General features: G+C 40.5%; 1 protein-coding gene across 3 annotated transcripts in view; it reads left to right on the top strand.

The window, feature by feature from the left end:
• The first annotated feature begins 10,334 nt into the window (after positions 1-10,334).
• Positions 10,335-17,799, top strand: part of DDX58 (DExD/H-box helicase 58) — a 35,286-nt gene continuing 27,821 nt past the window's right edge. For 2 of the 3 annotated variants that reach the window (XR_003902132.1, XM_029921070.1), the window contains exons 1-2: positions 10,335-10,570; positions 15,804-15,938. Coding sequence is in view for 2 of the 3 variants with exons in the window: in XM_029921070.1 (XP_029776930.1) it covers positions 10,465-10,570; positions 15,804-15,938 (241 nt within the window). In the remaining variant the exon portion in view is untranslated. Of the gene's footprint in view, positions 10,571-13,792; positions 13,994-15,803; positions 15,939-17,799 lie in introns of all 3 variants that reach the window. The other variant, XM_029921071.1, reaches the window with a different exon arrangement.

Consider the following 17,799-nt stretch of genomic DNA (forward strand, 5'->3'; position numbering starts at 1 on the left):
TATTGACATATTTTTAAAGTAGTCAATGGGTATTTTTGAATTTTTTTTTTGAGAGTTATTCTGGAAATGTGTTATAAGCTAGGAGAATCCCTTTGGACAGTCTTTATTTTTCTTCTTAAAAATTTGTATGATTCAAAACCATTTCTTCAGGTTAAATTAAGGCATTTTAATCTGCACAGTTTATCTTGACATCTGCCAAAAGAAAATTTAACTATTTCCTTTATATACTTGTTTATCTGGACTGCCAGTAAAACAGATGTGTATTCGACAAAATAAAAAATAAAACAGTAACACTTTACAAGAATCCAGAAATTTTTCTATGTAGTATTGCCTTTAAAAAAATTTTTTTTTAGTGGAGCTAAAATCTTAAAAATAGTTAAGGCTATGCTTGTTATAAATAGTAAATTTCAGAAGATCTGCCTTTAACTTTATAGTTTTATTGTAGTTCTTTAGTCTGATTATGAGGAATATTGTCCTTGCTTTCTGTCTTCAGGAAAATGCAGTTATGTAGCATTTAGCTTATTAAATACAAAACACCCTTACCAAACTTCTACATTGGTAGTTCTTGTTCACAAAGTGGTTATGTTTATGTTTTATTTTTAGATGTGACAGAATAAATTGCTGTCTGTCTAGCCTGATGTAAGAAGATTGCCAGGGAAGAACAGAACTTGAATTACGTCTGATTTAGCCTTCACCTTGCCTTGCTACCATACTCATTCATTGTTCAACAGAAGTTGGAATGCCTTCTGGGTGGCAGGTTCTACACTATGTTTTTAGGGTTTCAGTGATAGAACAAAGCAGTTATGATCCCTGTCCTTGGGGGACATATATGTAAACATTATAAACCATAAATTCTCTGGAGAGAAAATATAATTTCCTATAAGAGCGAACAATGGGGGCCTAATATCATGTGGAAGTGAGAGCTGAATTGAAATTCAGAAAACAAGTAGCTGTTAGCTAAGAGTAGAGTTGTTCTTCGCAAAAGAAAAGATGTCCAAAGATCCAAAGACAGAAGGGGAGCCCAACATATATTGCAAGAACTAAAAGAAGGCAAAATTCGCCAACGGAGAGAGTAGGACCAAGCTTTATAGGTCAGTTTTGTATTTGTTGTAAGGGCAATAGGAAATTATTTTAAAATGACAATCTAAAATTGATGTTGGCAGTTTTTAGTAAGCTCAGACAAAGAAATGATGGGAAGACCATAGTTGATCAAGGAATATACCTTGAAATTATGACATGATTTTGTAGTTTTTCTTAAGTGTTAAAGATGTAATACTATTCTATTTCATTTTCTAATTTTATATGATATTTGTAAACAGTGAGAACCTATCGATGTTTTTAAACACCAAAAGCTCATCTTAATACATGGCACCATCACATCCTCTTAGGTGTTCAGACCAAAAATTTTTTAGTCTTTGAGTCTCCTCCTTCAGCCCTTGCGTTCAATCCCCAGATCCTGGCCAGTAAATATTTCTGATGTGTCTATACCATCTTCCAATCTAGGCCGCCATAATCTCTCACTTTTGCTATTAAAGTGGGTCCACTGTTGCTCCACACCTACCTACCCCCGCTTGCCTCCATCCATTCTTATTTCATCCCTTTATTTAAAAATCTTTAAGTAACTTTCTGTTATTCTTAGGATATTTAATAAAAGCAAGCAAAAAGCCAGTACAATATGTTTTACATGCCTCTACTTAATCAGATTCTGGTCCATCTTCAGCTTTTCTCTCCAGAACCTCATTTGTGCTCTGGCCACCCTAGCCTGCTTCCTCCTAAAGCAGGGCCTTCATATGTGGATTTTTCTTCTGCTAGGAACTGAGTTTCATCGTAGCTAAAGGAGGCTTCTGCTAAAGTGTGCCCTTTCCAATTTTTTCCCCCAAACTTGATCTCATAATAATGCTGGACTCCTGTAGTAATTGGTTATGGAGTGTTCTCTCACCAATCTGCAAGTTCTTTGGCAACTCAGTACTGGTAAATCCCTTCTCTTTTGTCTCATATAGGAAGTACTTAAATACTTGATGGATGACTAGGTGCTAGGGATTTTTAAAATTGGCTAAGACCTGCTTTCTCCTTTCAGGGGGCTCCACTATCTGTCAACTTTTAGCCTAATCCTGTCTTCTTTTAACCTGTTCATCTGAATTCAGCATCCATGAGACATTTTATTTTACCTTAGGTTTTTAGTGTTTTTGTGACTTCTTTGACTTTAACGAGAATGCAACCTAGCATTTGCACTTGGTCGTTCATCAGTCCTCAGATTGACAACAGGAAAACTTTATTACTTTTCTTAGTTTCAGTAAGCTCCATGGGAGCCAATCCAAGGCCCTCCCCGACCCATCTAATCTGTAATAATGGTCTGTGTGTACAAAAGGGCAACAACTTACTCAAGGTAAGCAGACAGCTCATTCTTACTGGGAATTCTATCGGGGATATAGTCCCCTGCTAGTGGGTATGGACGCTTTTGAGTCAGTCAGTACATCCCTGGACTCAAAATTTTTCGGAAGGTTCATCAGGATACCAGAAACTATTACCTGGTTTGGGTTGTGGTCACTCCACTGACCCCACTAGTGGGGGCCAGGGTTTGAAGTAGAGGGAGAAGGGTTCCTCTTTACAAGCCAGATTTTCTCAGAATTCTGAGCATGGGTCCATTTCTAACATTAAGCTATATACAATTGAAATGTTAACTGACGGAATTACTATTAGGTAGCTATTACTGAGACCAGAATTTATATGGTAGAACCCCTTTAACTGCCAGGGATAAGTTCCAAGATCACCCAGTGGATGCCTGAAACCGAATAGTACTGAATCCGGTTATGTACTATTCTTTCTTCCATACAGACATACCTATGATAAAGTTTATAAATTAGGTACAGTAAAATAATGACAATAATAATAGAATTGGGCAATTCCACTGTAATAAAAGTTACGTGAATGTGATCTCTCAACTTGTACTCATCCTTGTGATGATGTGAGATAGTAAACCGCCTACATGATGAAGTGAGGTGAACGATGTAGGCGTGGTTATGTGATGTTAGGCTTCTACTGTCCTTGGTATACATTAAAAGGCAGGTCATCTTCCAAATCCTAGTTGACTGGATGAATTGTGGGGAAAGGGTACTACTATATGGATATGTCCATTGATTGGTGCCTTTAGGAAAACCCACAGCTAAATCATAATAATTGTTTATGTAGTCTACTCTCAAATGGGTCAGAAAGAAGGCTATGTATATAGACAGAGAAAATGAAAAAGTAAATTGGGGCAAAATGTTAAATGGTGAGAGTGAGAGGACAGAAAGTCTTTGTTCTATTTTTGTATTTCTGTAGGTTTGAAATAATTTCAAAGTAAGTTAATAGAATTGCCTCCATAAGGTTGCTGTATGAGTGTGTCATACCTGTATGAGTATGACACCTGTATGAGTGTGTCAGTTTTCAGCCACATATACTCAAGCAAAAGGAAAAAGCAGAAAAAAAAAGTCACAAAGGCAAACATGCAGTAACTATTAGAACTACTTTGTGAGGAAGAGCCAGAGTCACTAGAGGTATAGGGTCTTAGTCTGAGATCTACAGTTTACTGCTCTTGGTTCCATGGTCAGAAACAAGTTTGTGAGGGGTATAAAAACAAAGATGAGGTGTATTTTAAGTTGTTTATTTTGAGAGAGAACATGGGCAGGGGGAGGGGCAGGGGGAGAGAGAGAATCCCAACGCAAAGTCAAACTCATGAAACTCTGAGACCACCTGAGCCGAAACGCAGGGTTTGGATGTTTAACTGACCAAGCCAGTCAGGGGCCCCAAGATAGGTCCTTGTTTGTTTTGTAATTTAGGATAGAGGGAAGACAAGCTTTCTGGGAAGGAGACCCTGAAATAGGAAAAGTTAACAGTAAAGGAGAGGTAACTGATGGAACAGAGTTCCTGAATGGCAGAGCACAGCACAGGTAAGTGAATTTGTAATGGATAGCAGCAGACACAAGTCTTACTGTAAAACGACAGAAGGAGATAATGCACAAAGAAATGTTTATGAGCAAGGTGCACTAAGATGAAATTCACACTGTGATGCCTCCCGTCTCCGTGAGGTAGGAAGTAATGTCAACTTCTGAGAAATATGGATCATGAGTAAGATTGGACTTAAGAGAAATGAGAAAATGCCGTTGAGGGGCATGGAAAGAGGGTTAACTAAGAATTACTGCTCAGTGCCGAGGCCTCCCCTTGAGATATGGGGAATTATAGGAAACACCAAGATTTGTAATTTTGTCCTGGTAGCATTCATTCAGCACTGTGGGAATAGAAGCAGAAACTTATGTTGGATGTATAGTATGTGTTCAGTGAGTAAATAAATAGTTGTTTTATGGTTGAAGTTCTGAATGTGATTAGTAAAATAACAGGGACAAAGGATTTGAGATACTGGTGAGTATAGTTGATACCTTCTTGTTTCTGGGCTGTGGAGGAAAGGAAGTAAAGTTGAAGTGACCATTATATGTAAAGAGCAGGGACATAGCAAATAATTTGTTTTCCAGTGAGGTTCAAGTAGAGATAGTGGAGGAAGGAATAAGACAAAAAGAATTGTAGAGAGTGCCTAATTCTAGGCATAATCGGAAATAACTAGAATGGGTGGAGGTAGAAGCGAAGGTGATTGGAATTGAGGATAGTGATTGATGTGGCTGGAAGTATCCTCTACATGGAAAATACTGTTGGTGATGGCAGAAGGTAAAGGATGGAAAAGAAAATGGCAGTTGTGCCCTGGATATTGTGTCTTGTTTTTTAAACCATGCTTGTGTTCCATGATAGCAGCTGGCACATATACAGAGAAGATAATGAAAACTTGGTAAATAATTATTTCCTCATTCTTGAGTTTTTAGTCAATACCTGAATTACTTAGGTATTAGAAAACATTAAGTGCAATTTGGCCATTTAAAAAAGTACAGTAAGATTGGTGATTAAAATGTGAAATCAGGAAATTCTTTCTCACTTCACCTGAAAGTGGGGGGATAGTAAATCCATTGGATCTGTGCCTGAGAAAAGTAAGAGACAAGGAAAATGGAAGTTGAGTTAGGCCAAGGTCTGAGTCCATAAACCGATCCCTGTAAAAGCTGCAGCTGCGCTGCCAGAGCGTTAGATGATACGCTTTTATACAGACACAAGGGGGCAGAATTAGATCTCTGGTATTCGCCTGGAGTAGGCTGCTTGGCGTGACCGTCTGCACTTTAAATAGGTAAACTGTTCTCCCCCAAGCACAAAGGTATCTTTTGCACTTCTGTCTGTGAAATTCATTTATCATCAAACACTGAGTACGTATGGTCCATGTCTATGCTAAATGCTAGAGGTGTAACAATAGGATGGAACCAACAGGAATTTTAAAGAAGGTGGGAATGGAACTATTAGGTTTGTTTTTAAACAACTAGCAGTAATGTGGAAGAAAGTTTGAGTGGGAAAGCCTCGATGGAAGACTGCTGAAGGGGCTCTTTTCAGTGTCTCAGACCCGAACTCAGGAGGGCTTGTAGAAAAACAATAGAGCTTCAGCATAGAGGCTGGATTCAATCAATTTCTGAGGTAGACTAGACAAAATCTGGGTACCATGTACATGAGGACGGGCTGTAAGAGGGGAAAGTCTGGTATGTGAGAATTAGTAAATAGAGGAATAGGGATAGTTGGGGAGGACCATGAGGTCAGTTTGAGACTGAGCAGCCTAGAGCTGCACTGTCCGATGTAGTAGCCACGAGGCACATGTGGATATTGATCACTTGAAATGTGGCTGGTAAAACTGAGGAACTGAAAGTTAAGTAGTGTTTAATGAGGCTCAGGGCTGCCATATTGACCAGTACAGGTGGAGGGCATTTCTATCATGACTGAAAATTCTTTTGGACATCCTGGAGGACACCCGGACAGATGAAGATTTCCAGCGTGTACCTGGAAATAGTATGCATCTTGGAGGAGAGATGGGGACCAGGGAGTGATTTAGAAGTCACTGGGAAACTAGGGAGTGCTAGAGAGGTTGTAGAAGTAGATGAACTCCCAGAGAAAGTAGATCAAGGAGGAAAGCAGGCATAAAGTGAAGATTCTAGAGAATACAACCTTCAGGAGGCTGGCACAAGAAGGAAAGCCTTTCAAAAGAGACCAGGAAGCATACCCTGTAGTCCATTAACTTTCCTTGCCTCTTTTATGTTGTATATCCTGTATCAAAGGCAATGACCTGCATGCAGTAGGATATAAACCGAATTTCCAAGAGGTTAATCATATTTTTAAATTCTTGGGAGCATGGTCACTCTTACCTTCATGTGGTCATTGAATCAGGGAATTCTGTTCTGGGTGGAGCAGATTAGGCCACCTCCAAAAATACATGATACCATTTTTAGAATACAGGACTGGGAAGTACAGTCTTTTAACCCTACTCTATAAATCACCCTCCTTTTCTGTAACTTCCCTTCATGCTCAGCTATGATTTTCTGGATTATGTTTAAATCATTCCCTTGGAATAACATCTCTGTAGCCTTTTTGTCTCTCTTCGTTCACTTAGTTTAGGGGTGAGCAACACTTTCTTATAAAGGGCCAGAGGTAGTCTCTGTTGTAGTGGTTTTTTTGGGGGGGGGTAACACTTCGTAGATATAAAAACAATTTTTTGTGGCCTGTTTAAAAACAAGTCACATGCCAGATTTGTTCTGCAATAGTTTGCTAACCTATTACCTAGCAAGACCTCTCCTCAGTTGTGCTTACATGCATCCTTCTGAGTGTTTTTGAAGGAAATTAGGAGCTGCTGGTTGGTGTCACCATAAAAACAATCCCAAGTGGACAAGTTTCTGTACTGTTCTTGCTCATTGGTATCATGGGTATATTTCACACCTTTTCCTTCCTCAGACCTCCCACTTGTCTCTACCACAGGCTCTCCATAGTGGCTGGGCAGTTTTGGCCAGTGCCAGGTTTGGGCAAACATAAATTCCATCTGTTCACCAAAACAATACCCCTCTAGCATATTATTAGAGACACTGCCCGCCCATTTGTTCTTGACTGGTTTGTTTGTGTGTCCTCAGTTAACTGGTGGGTCTGCTGATCTAGGCTGGCCGCATCTGGGATTACTGGACTCTATCTAGTGACTCATCTTCCAGCACATTAGCCTGAGTTTGTTCACCTGGTGGTCATGGGATTCAAGAGAGAAAGCAGCAGTGTGCAGTCTCAAGACCTGGGCTCAGAATTGACACCATCATTTCCTCTTTTTTCTTGGTCTACAGCAAAGTCCTAAGACCAAGCAGATTCAAGGGGAAGGAAAAGAGACTCCCATGTTGATGGGAGGAGCTACAAAATTACACTGTAAGAGGCAGCAATATGGGGAAAAGTGAAGAATTGTAACGTTTGCGTCCAGCTTACCAGAGCATCCAGGTTTGCTCCATGCGATGGAAAGTTCTCTAGGCCTTTAGCCTAGGAGAAAAAAAAGTTCCTACAGATCTTCCTCCATCCAGGTGAGCGAGCATCTGCAGGTTGGCAAACCTAGGGAGTATGTGCAATTGGGGAGGCAGGACCTGGGGCAGCCCGGCTTCAGTGAGGCCGCCAGGCCCGGGAGGTCCACTCACTGATAGTTGCGGTTTCGGTTTCCATTTCCATTTCCCTTCTGCAGTTTAGGTTCCCGGCCTCTGCTGAGTCAGGATACCTTCTCAGAAAATCCCTCCCACATGTGTGCCTCTGTAGCATGTGGAAGCAATTTGCCGGGGCCATACCCACAAAATGTCGGGGATGCCAAGAAGTTGCTTTTCTAACAGGTTTCCAGGTGGTTCTGATGCTACTGGCTGGCAGACAACTGTTTGAGAACCACTGTTCTGGGACTAGCCTCTGTATGTGCTGTGGATTTCACTTCCACTTGAATAGGAATTTTGATTTTTAAATTATCTTCTTTTTTCGTTTATCTTATGTTTTTTAGTTCTCTGGTTACATGTTACTCAGTTACTTTGCTACTCAGAATGAGGTCTGTGGACCAGCAATATCAGCATCACCAACATCAACTTCTTAGAAATGCAGAGTCTCAGACTTACTAGGTCCGAATCTGTACTTTAATAAGAACTGTGGGTGACTTTTGTGCATCCATGTTGGAGAAGCACTGCCTATGGATCATTATCAGCAAGCAAGCGAGTATGTTCTTGCTCTCCTCTTCCAAGCCTGCCTGTCTTCCAGCGTCCCATGCTAACAGATGGCACTGCCATTCATGCAGCTGCTCAGGCTAAACAAACAGGAATTCTCCTTGACTTCTTTCTCACATATCCTATATGCAGTTCATCACCACACTTTACCACTTCCACAGCTAATCCAAGATGCCATCATCTCATTGGGATGAGCACTGGTACCGGCTTCTTACCTGGTCTGTCGGCTTCCACGCTGTCTCCCTGCAGCTTGTTTTCTTTCAGTCAACCACAGTGAGACTTTAAACACTGATCTTGTTATACCCCCTCTCAAAATCCTGCAGTGGTTCCGCTCCATATTTGAAATCAAAACTCAAACTGGGGCATCTGGATAGCTTAGTCGGTTGAGCATCCAACTCTTGGTTTCAGCTCAGGTCGTGGTCTTGCAGTTCATGGGATCAAGCCTCGCATCTGGCTCTGTGCTGACAGCTTGGAGCTTGCTTGGGATTCTCTCTCTCTCCTCCCTCTGCCCCTCCCATGCTTGTGCTCTCTCTCCCCAAATAAACAAAAAAGTCAAAACCAAAACCCAAGTCCCTGTTGTGCTCTGTCAGGCTGCATGTGAACTGCCTATGCCACCTCTCTGGTCTCTTTCCCCAGCCCGCTTCACTCTACTGACTCTGCTCCCCTCCTCTTTTGCAGACCTGGTTCACCCCTGTTTTTTTGTACTGTTTTTCTTCTTCTTCTCTCTTTACACTTCGTTTTAGTAGAATGCTCTTCATCCAAATGGCATGCTATCTCCCTTCACTCAGGTCTTCTCTGAGAAACTCATCTAATATAAGCGGCCGCCTTTACTCTTTATTCCCTTATCTTGCTTTATTTCTCCTTCCTGAACGTACTGTTACCTGACATCTACTTTCTTGTCTTTCACACCAGAATGTAAGTTGTAAACCTTAAATTTTCCATTTTAATCATGGTGCTACATTCCAGTTGCTCAAACCAGATACCTGGAACGTAACCTTGATTTTCACTCCCTATTCCTTTCCTACTTCCTTCGCTCAATCCTATCTCTAAAGTATATCTGAAACTTCCTATTTCTTATACTCTCCATTGCCACTGTCCTTATCTATGCTCTCATCACCCCTTAACTTGAATCAGCTCCTGTCCATCTACCCATTCCACATAGGAGCCAGAGAGAAAGTCTTTTTAAAACTGTCATCAGATCATGTTACTCCTTGCTTAAAATCCTGCAGTGTGTTCCTATTGTACATTATTCCTTGCCCTCCAAGGTCCTGGTTACCACTTTAGAAACACTCCATGCCATTTATCCCTTTTTCAAGAAATTCCTGATACAAATCACTTTCTCTCTTTGACTCATTTGTGCTTTCTGTCCCCCTATATGGAATCCCCCCACTTACAGTTTTTTAAATAATTCATTCCTTCTCATTCTTAAGACTCAGCTGAAATGTGACCTACCTAGAAAGATAGGCCCTTACTACTGTATTAAAACAGTTTTTATCAGTCTCCATTATTTTCTGTCTCATGACTCTATTTGCTATCATTTCACACCTGCTTGAAAGATACCTTTAAGAAAATTAAATGATTAGTCACAGACTAGGAGAAGATATTTGAAATACATATATTTAACAGCGGGCTTATATCTAGAATAAACAACTTATAAATTCATAATACAAAGAAAACTCAATCCGGCAGAAGATGGGAACAAATGCCTCACAGAAAAAGATATATAAATGGCCAAAAGGTACGTGCAAATGTGCTCACATCGTTATATGAGGAGTTAAAACCACAATAATACACTGTTCACACTGACCAAGATGGCAAATTGACCGATGTGTATCTAGTGGGTATGCAAAATGGTACGTCCGGTTTGGAAAACTGATGAGAGATACCTGTTAGGTTAAACCTGCACTTAGGTTCCACACAACCTGGGGGAAGCAGTTAACACGCATACATTTTCCAAAGCTCATGGAATTACACACTTAAAATCTGCATTTTATTGAATCAAAACTTTACTGCTATAAAAGCAAAATGAGAAAAAAAGTTCCTATGGCTCCTCCTCTGTCCAGGTGAGCGAACACCTGCAGGTTGGCAAACGTAGGGAATACGTGCGGCTGGGGAGGCAGGACCTGGGGCAGCCCGGCTTCAGCGAGGCCGCCAGGCCGGGGGCAGTCCACCCACTGCTAGTTGCGCTTTCGGTTTCCATTTCCCTTCTGCAGTTTAGGTTCCCGGGCGGCTCCGCCTCTCTGCTGGGCCGGGATACCTTCTCAGAAAATCCCTCCCCGCCCCTTGGTGGGCTTTAAAGAGAGGCGAGGGCGAGGTGGGACCTCACCTCACCGGGGGCTGAGCCACCGACATGACGGCGGAGGAGAGGAAGAATCTGCACGCCTTCCAGCACTATGTCATCAAGACTCTGGACCCTACCTATATCCTGAGCTACATGTCGCCCTGGTTTAAAGACGGTGAGTGGCCTCCAGCGGCACTAGACCCTTGAAGCAAGGAGACAATTTAGGACTTTTCTCTTGCCTTTCCCCACTTGATTTTAATCAATACAAGTAGCCAGCTAGGAACCAGATCCCCACAGCATTTTTAAAAAATTACTTTAAATTTATTTTTTTAATTTTATTTAAATCCAAGTTAGTTAACATATAGTGCCATAATAATCTCCGTAGTAGAATTTAGTGATTCATCACTTGTGTGTAACACCCAGTGCTCATCCCAACAAGTGCCCTCCTTAATGCCCATCACAGACTTAGCCCGTCCCCCCTCCCAACACCCCTCCAGGAACCCTCAGTTTGTTCTCTGTATTTAAGAGTCTCTTATGGTTTGCCTCCCTATTTTTTGTCTTATTTTTCCTTCCCTTCCCCTATGTTCATCTGTTTTGTTTATTAAATTCCCACCACATTTTAGAGTAGAGATTGCCAAGATGAGCCTTTGGAGGTCCAGAGGGGGAACTGAGTCCCAGAGAAGTGATAGGACTTGTGTAGGGTGCACATATGTTCAGGTTCAAAGCTGGAGAAACAAATCATTGTCCACTTCATGTATTTCCTCTAATGGTTATGTCTGATGTATCTTCAGCTTTGTACTGACAATGAGATTAAGGAATAAGATTTAGGTACTTCTTTAAAATACTTTGCAGCCCAAGATTTTGGCGGTGGAGATTGGTGAGGACAGATGTACATAAATGACAGAAAGCTATGCGAACTCCAAGATACTTGACCCTTAATCTTACTGTGTCTTATTTGCACTTACAAATGACTGGAAGCTTGAGAGGAGCAAGACTGGACTGAATGGCTGCAGGCTTCACTTCACGTGTTTCTGTTTAGCTTTTGAGACCCGTGGTGATGGATGAATGCCATATTGTAAATCTGCATCCAAGTGCACTGTGTGGGAGATGAGCAGAGGCTTTGAGGAAAGAGGAAAAGGGAGGTGGTGCCTAGAAGGAGTTGAGATGAGAGAGGGGATCTGGCAACTCCTTTTCGAGTGCCAAAATAGCTTTCCTGATGTGAGGCAGCTTTGGGAAATGTTGGGAAAGCAGACAGGTAGTTTGAGTGCTAATTTCTCCGGGGTGGGAGGGGGTGGGGGGGTTGTGGAGTGAGGAGTGAAAGAATACCATTAACAAAAGTGGACTTCTTTCCAGTTGTGCTCAGGGAGAAAGTAACAAAGTAACACAGAGTAGCTTGGGTCTCTGAAGAAATAAGCCCCTACAAGAATCGCTTTTAGAAATCTCGGAATGAATGAAACACTAACAAACTGGTGTGAATCCCATTATTTTCTTGTCCTGTGTGTCCATTCAGTGAACAACTCATATATGTTAGGCAATATGCTAGCACTGGAGAGAATTCACACACACTTACTACACATATTATCTCATAGGAAGCATCATGCTAGGAACTGAAAAATCAGTGGTGAGTGTGATAGAAGTGATCCTTCCCTAACAGAGATAAGAGTGCATACGAGAAGGCACGTTACTAAATACACCATAAATGACAAAATGTGGTAAGTGCTCTGATGGAAAACCACAGTATGCTATGGGAGCACATAGGCAGCATAGTTTTTAATATATATATTAGTTTTAATTTGTAGTTATAATGTAATCACAAAAAAAGTACCAAAAGGGAAATAGAAAAGGCTAGATGAAGAACACTGTGTATAATATGTCTTATTTTTGAATGTTAATGATACAATAGAAGTTTCATTTCCAGCTTCTTACCAAGGGCAATTGATATCATTTAGTTGGTTTATATCTTTCCTGTTTATTTCTTTATACTTTATCATGTGCACACGTATCCGTAAACTTTTTCTTTCTTCTCATCTTTTTTTTGTTTTATATTAGATTGATAAAGTTTCTCTATCCCTATTTTTTTTCTTGGATGTTTTGGAACCTCTGGATTCTGTTGGTTAACCTTAATTGTGACAAGTATACTCTATCAGGATTCATTCAGGGAGCTGAGACATGAGTGTTATGGCTGGATATAAACTTTTTGACTCATTTAACCCCCTATAAGTAGGAGCTTATCCACATTTTCCTTATGCCCCAAAGTTCATTCCCCATGCACACAGAAATACACAAATATGTTTAAATTACACCAGCAATATCCAGTCTCTCTTTTACCATAATCTTTGTCTCCACATGTTGGGTACTGTGCACTAGTTGAATCTTGGGAAAGGAGAATTGAAGCCATGTTTCTTATGGAGAGCTGGCATGGTCACTAGGGTACTGCATGGCTTTCCTTATTCACTGGTTGTCCAGGGTGTTTCAAAGTAGACTAGGTTGTGGGCTACAAATTTTTTGCAATATTCCTTTGATGTCGAAAGCTAACTCTTATCTTGGAGGGGTCCTCAGTGAGCAGTATTCTTAGTATTTACCATTCAGTAACATTTCTGGACCATACATGAACCAGACACTTTGATGATGACTAGAATACAAAGATGAAGGCAAAAATGGCTACAGCATGTCCATGATCACTGTCAATGGGAAAAGATAGACACTCAGTTACTATATACTATGCCGAGCCAGTGTTGTAGTCAGAGGCCTATAAAGAGACCAGCAAAGCATAGAAAAGAGATCAAGAAATTCTGCTTTCAGAAGCTGAGTATGGCATCACAGAGTGGCCAGGATGGCAAAGGTAGGAAATAGTGCCAAAAGAAGAATTTTCCCTGCATTGAACTCTCAGTGCTTTTGAAGAAAGTAGATTCATCGGCAGGAGAGATAAGGGCTAGGTAGCAGCAGGATGGGCCTGACCTTGTACAGAGTGACGCTAACCTGCCTAGGATGCAGCAAGGCATTTTCTCTGGGAAGGTTTCAGCTGTGACTGGGGCATATCTGGACGTTCATGAAGAGTGTCTGTCATGGCTGGTGGCATGCCTAAGAAAAACGAATGGCAGAGAGGCCTGGGAGTAAGAACCCAGCTCCAAGGATGGGGTCTAGGAACAGGATTAACTGTCTCAGAGGAATAGGCTATAGCTGTGTGCCGAGGGAAGTTGGGGTAGGTGACAAGATAGGTTGCATTTATGGGTTGAATTGTGTTGACCCTAAAAGATATGTTGAAATACTAACCCCCACCACCTCAGAATGTGACCTTATTTGGAAATAGGATCTTTATAGAGGTAGTTAGTTAAGGTGAGGACATACTGGCTTAGGGTGGGATCCTGATCAATGTGGTTGGTGTCTTTATAAGAAGATAGCCTTGAGAAGACACAAAGAGAATGTCGTGTGAAGACAGAGACAGAGATTGGAGTGATGCAGCCACAAGCCACAGAATGCTGACAGCCACCAGGAGCTGGAAGGGAAGAAGGTTGTATTGTCCCTTAGAGCCTTCAAAGGAAGAGTGGCCCTTCCAACATCTTGATTTCAGACTTCTGGTCTCTAGAACTGTAAGAAAGTAAGTTTCTATTATTTGAAGACCACAAGTTAGTGCTACTTTGTTATTGTAGCCACAATAAACTAATATAGACATATGTAATTTTAAAAAGAATTGGCAAGGATGTGTAAAAAATTGGAATCCTTATCCATTGCTGGTGGGAATGTAAAATAGAATAGGTCCTTTGGAGAGCAGTTTGGTAATTCCTTACAGTGTTAAATAGAGTTACCATATGACCCAGCAATCTCACGTGTGTTTAAACTCAAGAGAAGGGAATACATATGCCCACATAAACACTTGTACGTGACTGTTCACTGTATTGCTATTCATAATAGCTAAAATGTGGAAACAACCTAAATGTTCATTAACTGATGAATGGATAGACAACAGGTAGTGTATCCACACAATAGAATATTATTCAGCAATAAAAAGGAAGGAATGATACAAGCTACAACATGGATGGATCTTGAAAACATTATGCTTAAGTGGAAGAACCTAGTTACAACAAAGACCACATATTGTATAATTTCATTCATATGAAATCTTCAAAGTAGGCAAATCTGTAGAGATCCAAGTAGGTTAGTGGTTACCTGGGGTTAAGGGGAAGGGAGATGGGAGTGACTGGTTCAAGATTTCTTTTTACTAGTCATAGTGTACTAAAATTAGATAGTGGAGATGGGTCCATAACTCTAAGAACCATTGGATTTTGCATGTTGAAAGTGGTAATTTCTTGTTCCCAAGGCAGAGATCTTGGAAGAGGAGGCGGCTATCCCTTCCTTTGTTCATTCATTCAGTATCTATTATGGGCTGGGTCCTCTTCTAATCGCTGAGGATACAGTGGTTAACCAGACAACTGGTTTATTTCTTGGAATTTATATTCCACTGACAATGGGGGGGGGGAAGGGACACTATCAAATGTCAGGTCATATGAAGGCAGCCATTTGGTCACCACCCCAGACATGGAGTTAGTGTGCAAAGTCAGCAAGACCACCAGCAGATGGGTGGATAGTTTTCTGCTACCTGGTCTCGTTGGGTTTCTGCTTAGCTCCTCTTGCTTTTTTCTTTTCTGCCATATTTCATGCCATCCAAGCAAAAACCTAGAAAGAGGACCATGAAAATATTTCTTTATTTCTAACTCTGCTTTCTGAGTCCAGTGTAATTAAAGATGCCATGAAGTGGTCCTTTCCTCACCCTCTTTTGGTCCTAATTAACTCTGACTTTTCAACAAGAGATTATCAAAGTGTTGGAAGAAGCCCTTTGTTTTCTTCCATCTAATCCAGTGCTTTATAATGACTATTCTTTGGTTTGGGGATGCTTTCTCACACATTGTTAAGAAAGTCCCTTTTTAACAGAATCCTTTAGAGGATGTTCCCAGACTTCCATACCAAACTAGAAGTTTCTAGAGCAGATGGGAGGGTGGGCTTGGTTGGTGAAGAATGGGCATACTCTGTCTGAACAGAGAATTTCTGTCTTCTTGCCTTCCATTGCTGTGATTTTTTAAAAATCACCATCGCCATGGGGCACCTGGGTGGTTCAAGTCAGTTGAGTGTCTGACTTTGGCTCAGGTCATGATGTCACAGTCTGTGGGTTCGAGCCCCATGTCAGGCTCTGTGCTGACAGCTCAGAGCCTGGAACCTGCTTCAGATTTTGTATCTCCCTCTCTCTCTGCCCCTTTCCCGTTCACTCTCTGTCTCTATCTCTCAAAATAAAATAAAGACATAAAAAAAAATCTCCATCTTTATTTGAGAAGGTCTGACAGCCCTTTGCAGGTTTTTCTTCCAGTGATTAGCGGTTCTGCAGTGTGATGAGTCACTCTCACTTCTGTTTGTAGATGTGGTGCAGCATATTCAGGCTGAGAAAAACAATAAAGGCCCGATGGAGGCTGCCTCACTTTTCCTTAAGCTCCTGTTAGAGCTGCAGGAAGAAGGCTGGTTCCGTGGCTTTCTGGACGCCCTTACGCACGCAGGTCAGTTCATTCTTCTTACTCACAAATCAGAGTATATTACTTGACTGTTTGAAAATGCTGTAAAAGTGTAATGCTATCAACTTTGAGCTATCCCCAGGTACTTCCTGCCTCTTAATCTGAGGCAATGTAAAGATTATTTCCAGTCAGATAATATAATTGCCTACCTGAAATATCCATGGGAAGCTACAGAGTGATTATTGGGAGAGTTTATTATTGGGCAAGTGTATTGGATATAAGATCAGTATGCAAAATTAGTTGCGTTTCTGCACCATACACAAAAATAAACCCAAATTGGACTAAAAACTTAAATGTAAGACCTGGGGGCATAAAATTCCTAGAAGAAAACACAGGCAGTGATTTCTCTGACATCAGCCATAGAAACATTTTTTGAGTTTTGTCTCCTTTGGCAAGGGTAATAAAAGCAAAATTAAACTATTGAGACTATACCAAATAAAAAGCTTTTTTTGCACAGCAAAGGAAATCATCAACAAAACAAAAAGACAACCTACTTAATGGGAGAAGATATTTGCAAATGACATATCCAATAAGGGGTTAATGTCCAAAATATATGAAGAACTTCTACAACTCAACATCAAAACACCTCCCAAAATCCAATTAAAGAATGGGCAGAAGATATGAATAGACGTTTTTCCAAAGAAGATAGCCACATGGCTGACAGACACATGGAGCGATGCTCAGCATCACTCATTATCAGAGAAATGCAAATCAAACCACAATGAAATATCCCCTCACATTTGTCAGATTGGCCAAAATAAAAAACACAAGAAATAATAATTATTGGTGAAGGTATGGAGAAAAAAGAACCCTAGTGCACTGTTAATGGTAATACAAACTGGTTTAGCCACTGGAAAACAGTATGGAGGTTCCCCAGATATTAAAAATAGAATTACAATATGATGCTATAATTCCACTACTAAGTATTTACCCAAAGAAAACAAAAACACTAATTCAAAGTGAAATATGCACTCCTATGTTTATTGGAGCATTATTTACAATAGCCAAGATATGGAAGCAACCCAAGTGTCCATTCATAGATGAATGGATAAACCTGCAGGATATATATTGTGGAATATTACTCAGCCATAAAAAAGAAAGAAATCTTGCCATTTTCAACAACATATATGGATCTATAGGGTATAATGCTAAGTGAAATAAGTCATGCAGAGAAAGACAGCATATGATTTCACTCATATGGGGAATTTAAGAAACAAAATGCACAAAGCAAAAAGGGATAAATGAAAAAATAGACTCCTAGAAATAGAGAACAAATTGGTGGTTGCTAGAGGGGAAGTGGGTACGGAGGTGGGTGAAACAGATAAAGGGGGTCAAGAGTACACTTACCATAATGAGCACTGAGTAACAGAATTGCTGAATCATTATGTTACACACCTGAAACTAAATTAACACTGTGTTAATTTTGCTGGAATAAAAATAAATAAAGCATAAAAATTAGTTGCATTTCTACCCACCAGAAGCAACCAGAAAATGTAGTCCAAAATGGATAACACTTAAAATAGTCACAAAAGTAGTAATGTGTTTAGGAAAAACCTAGCAGAAGATGTGTAAAGTCTGAATGGAGAAGTTGATAAAGTATTATTGAAACATACTAAACAAGTCCTACTGAAGCAGAGATATGTACCCATGCACATTGAGAGGAAGACCATAAAAATATCAGCTCTCTCATCATTGATATTTATATTCAGTACAACTGTTATTGCTTCTTGTCCTTTTGGCTAAGATCATGTGTTATATTGAATACAATTTAATAAAAATACTACATGCCTTTTCACACACTTGACACATTTCTAAATGATTCTAAAATGTAAATGGAAAAATTATG

The sequence above is a fragment of the Suricata suricatta genome, chromosome 13 (genome assembly GCF_006229205.1).
Source record: "Suricata suricatta isolate VVHF042 chromosome 13, meerkat_22Aug2017_6uvM2_HiC, whole genome shotgun sequence".
NCBI classification, from domain to species: Eukaryota; Metazoa; Chordata; class Mammalia; order Carnivora; family Herpestidae; genus Suricata; species Suricata suricatta.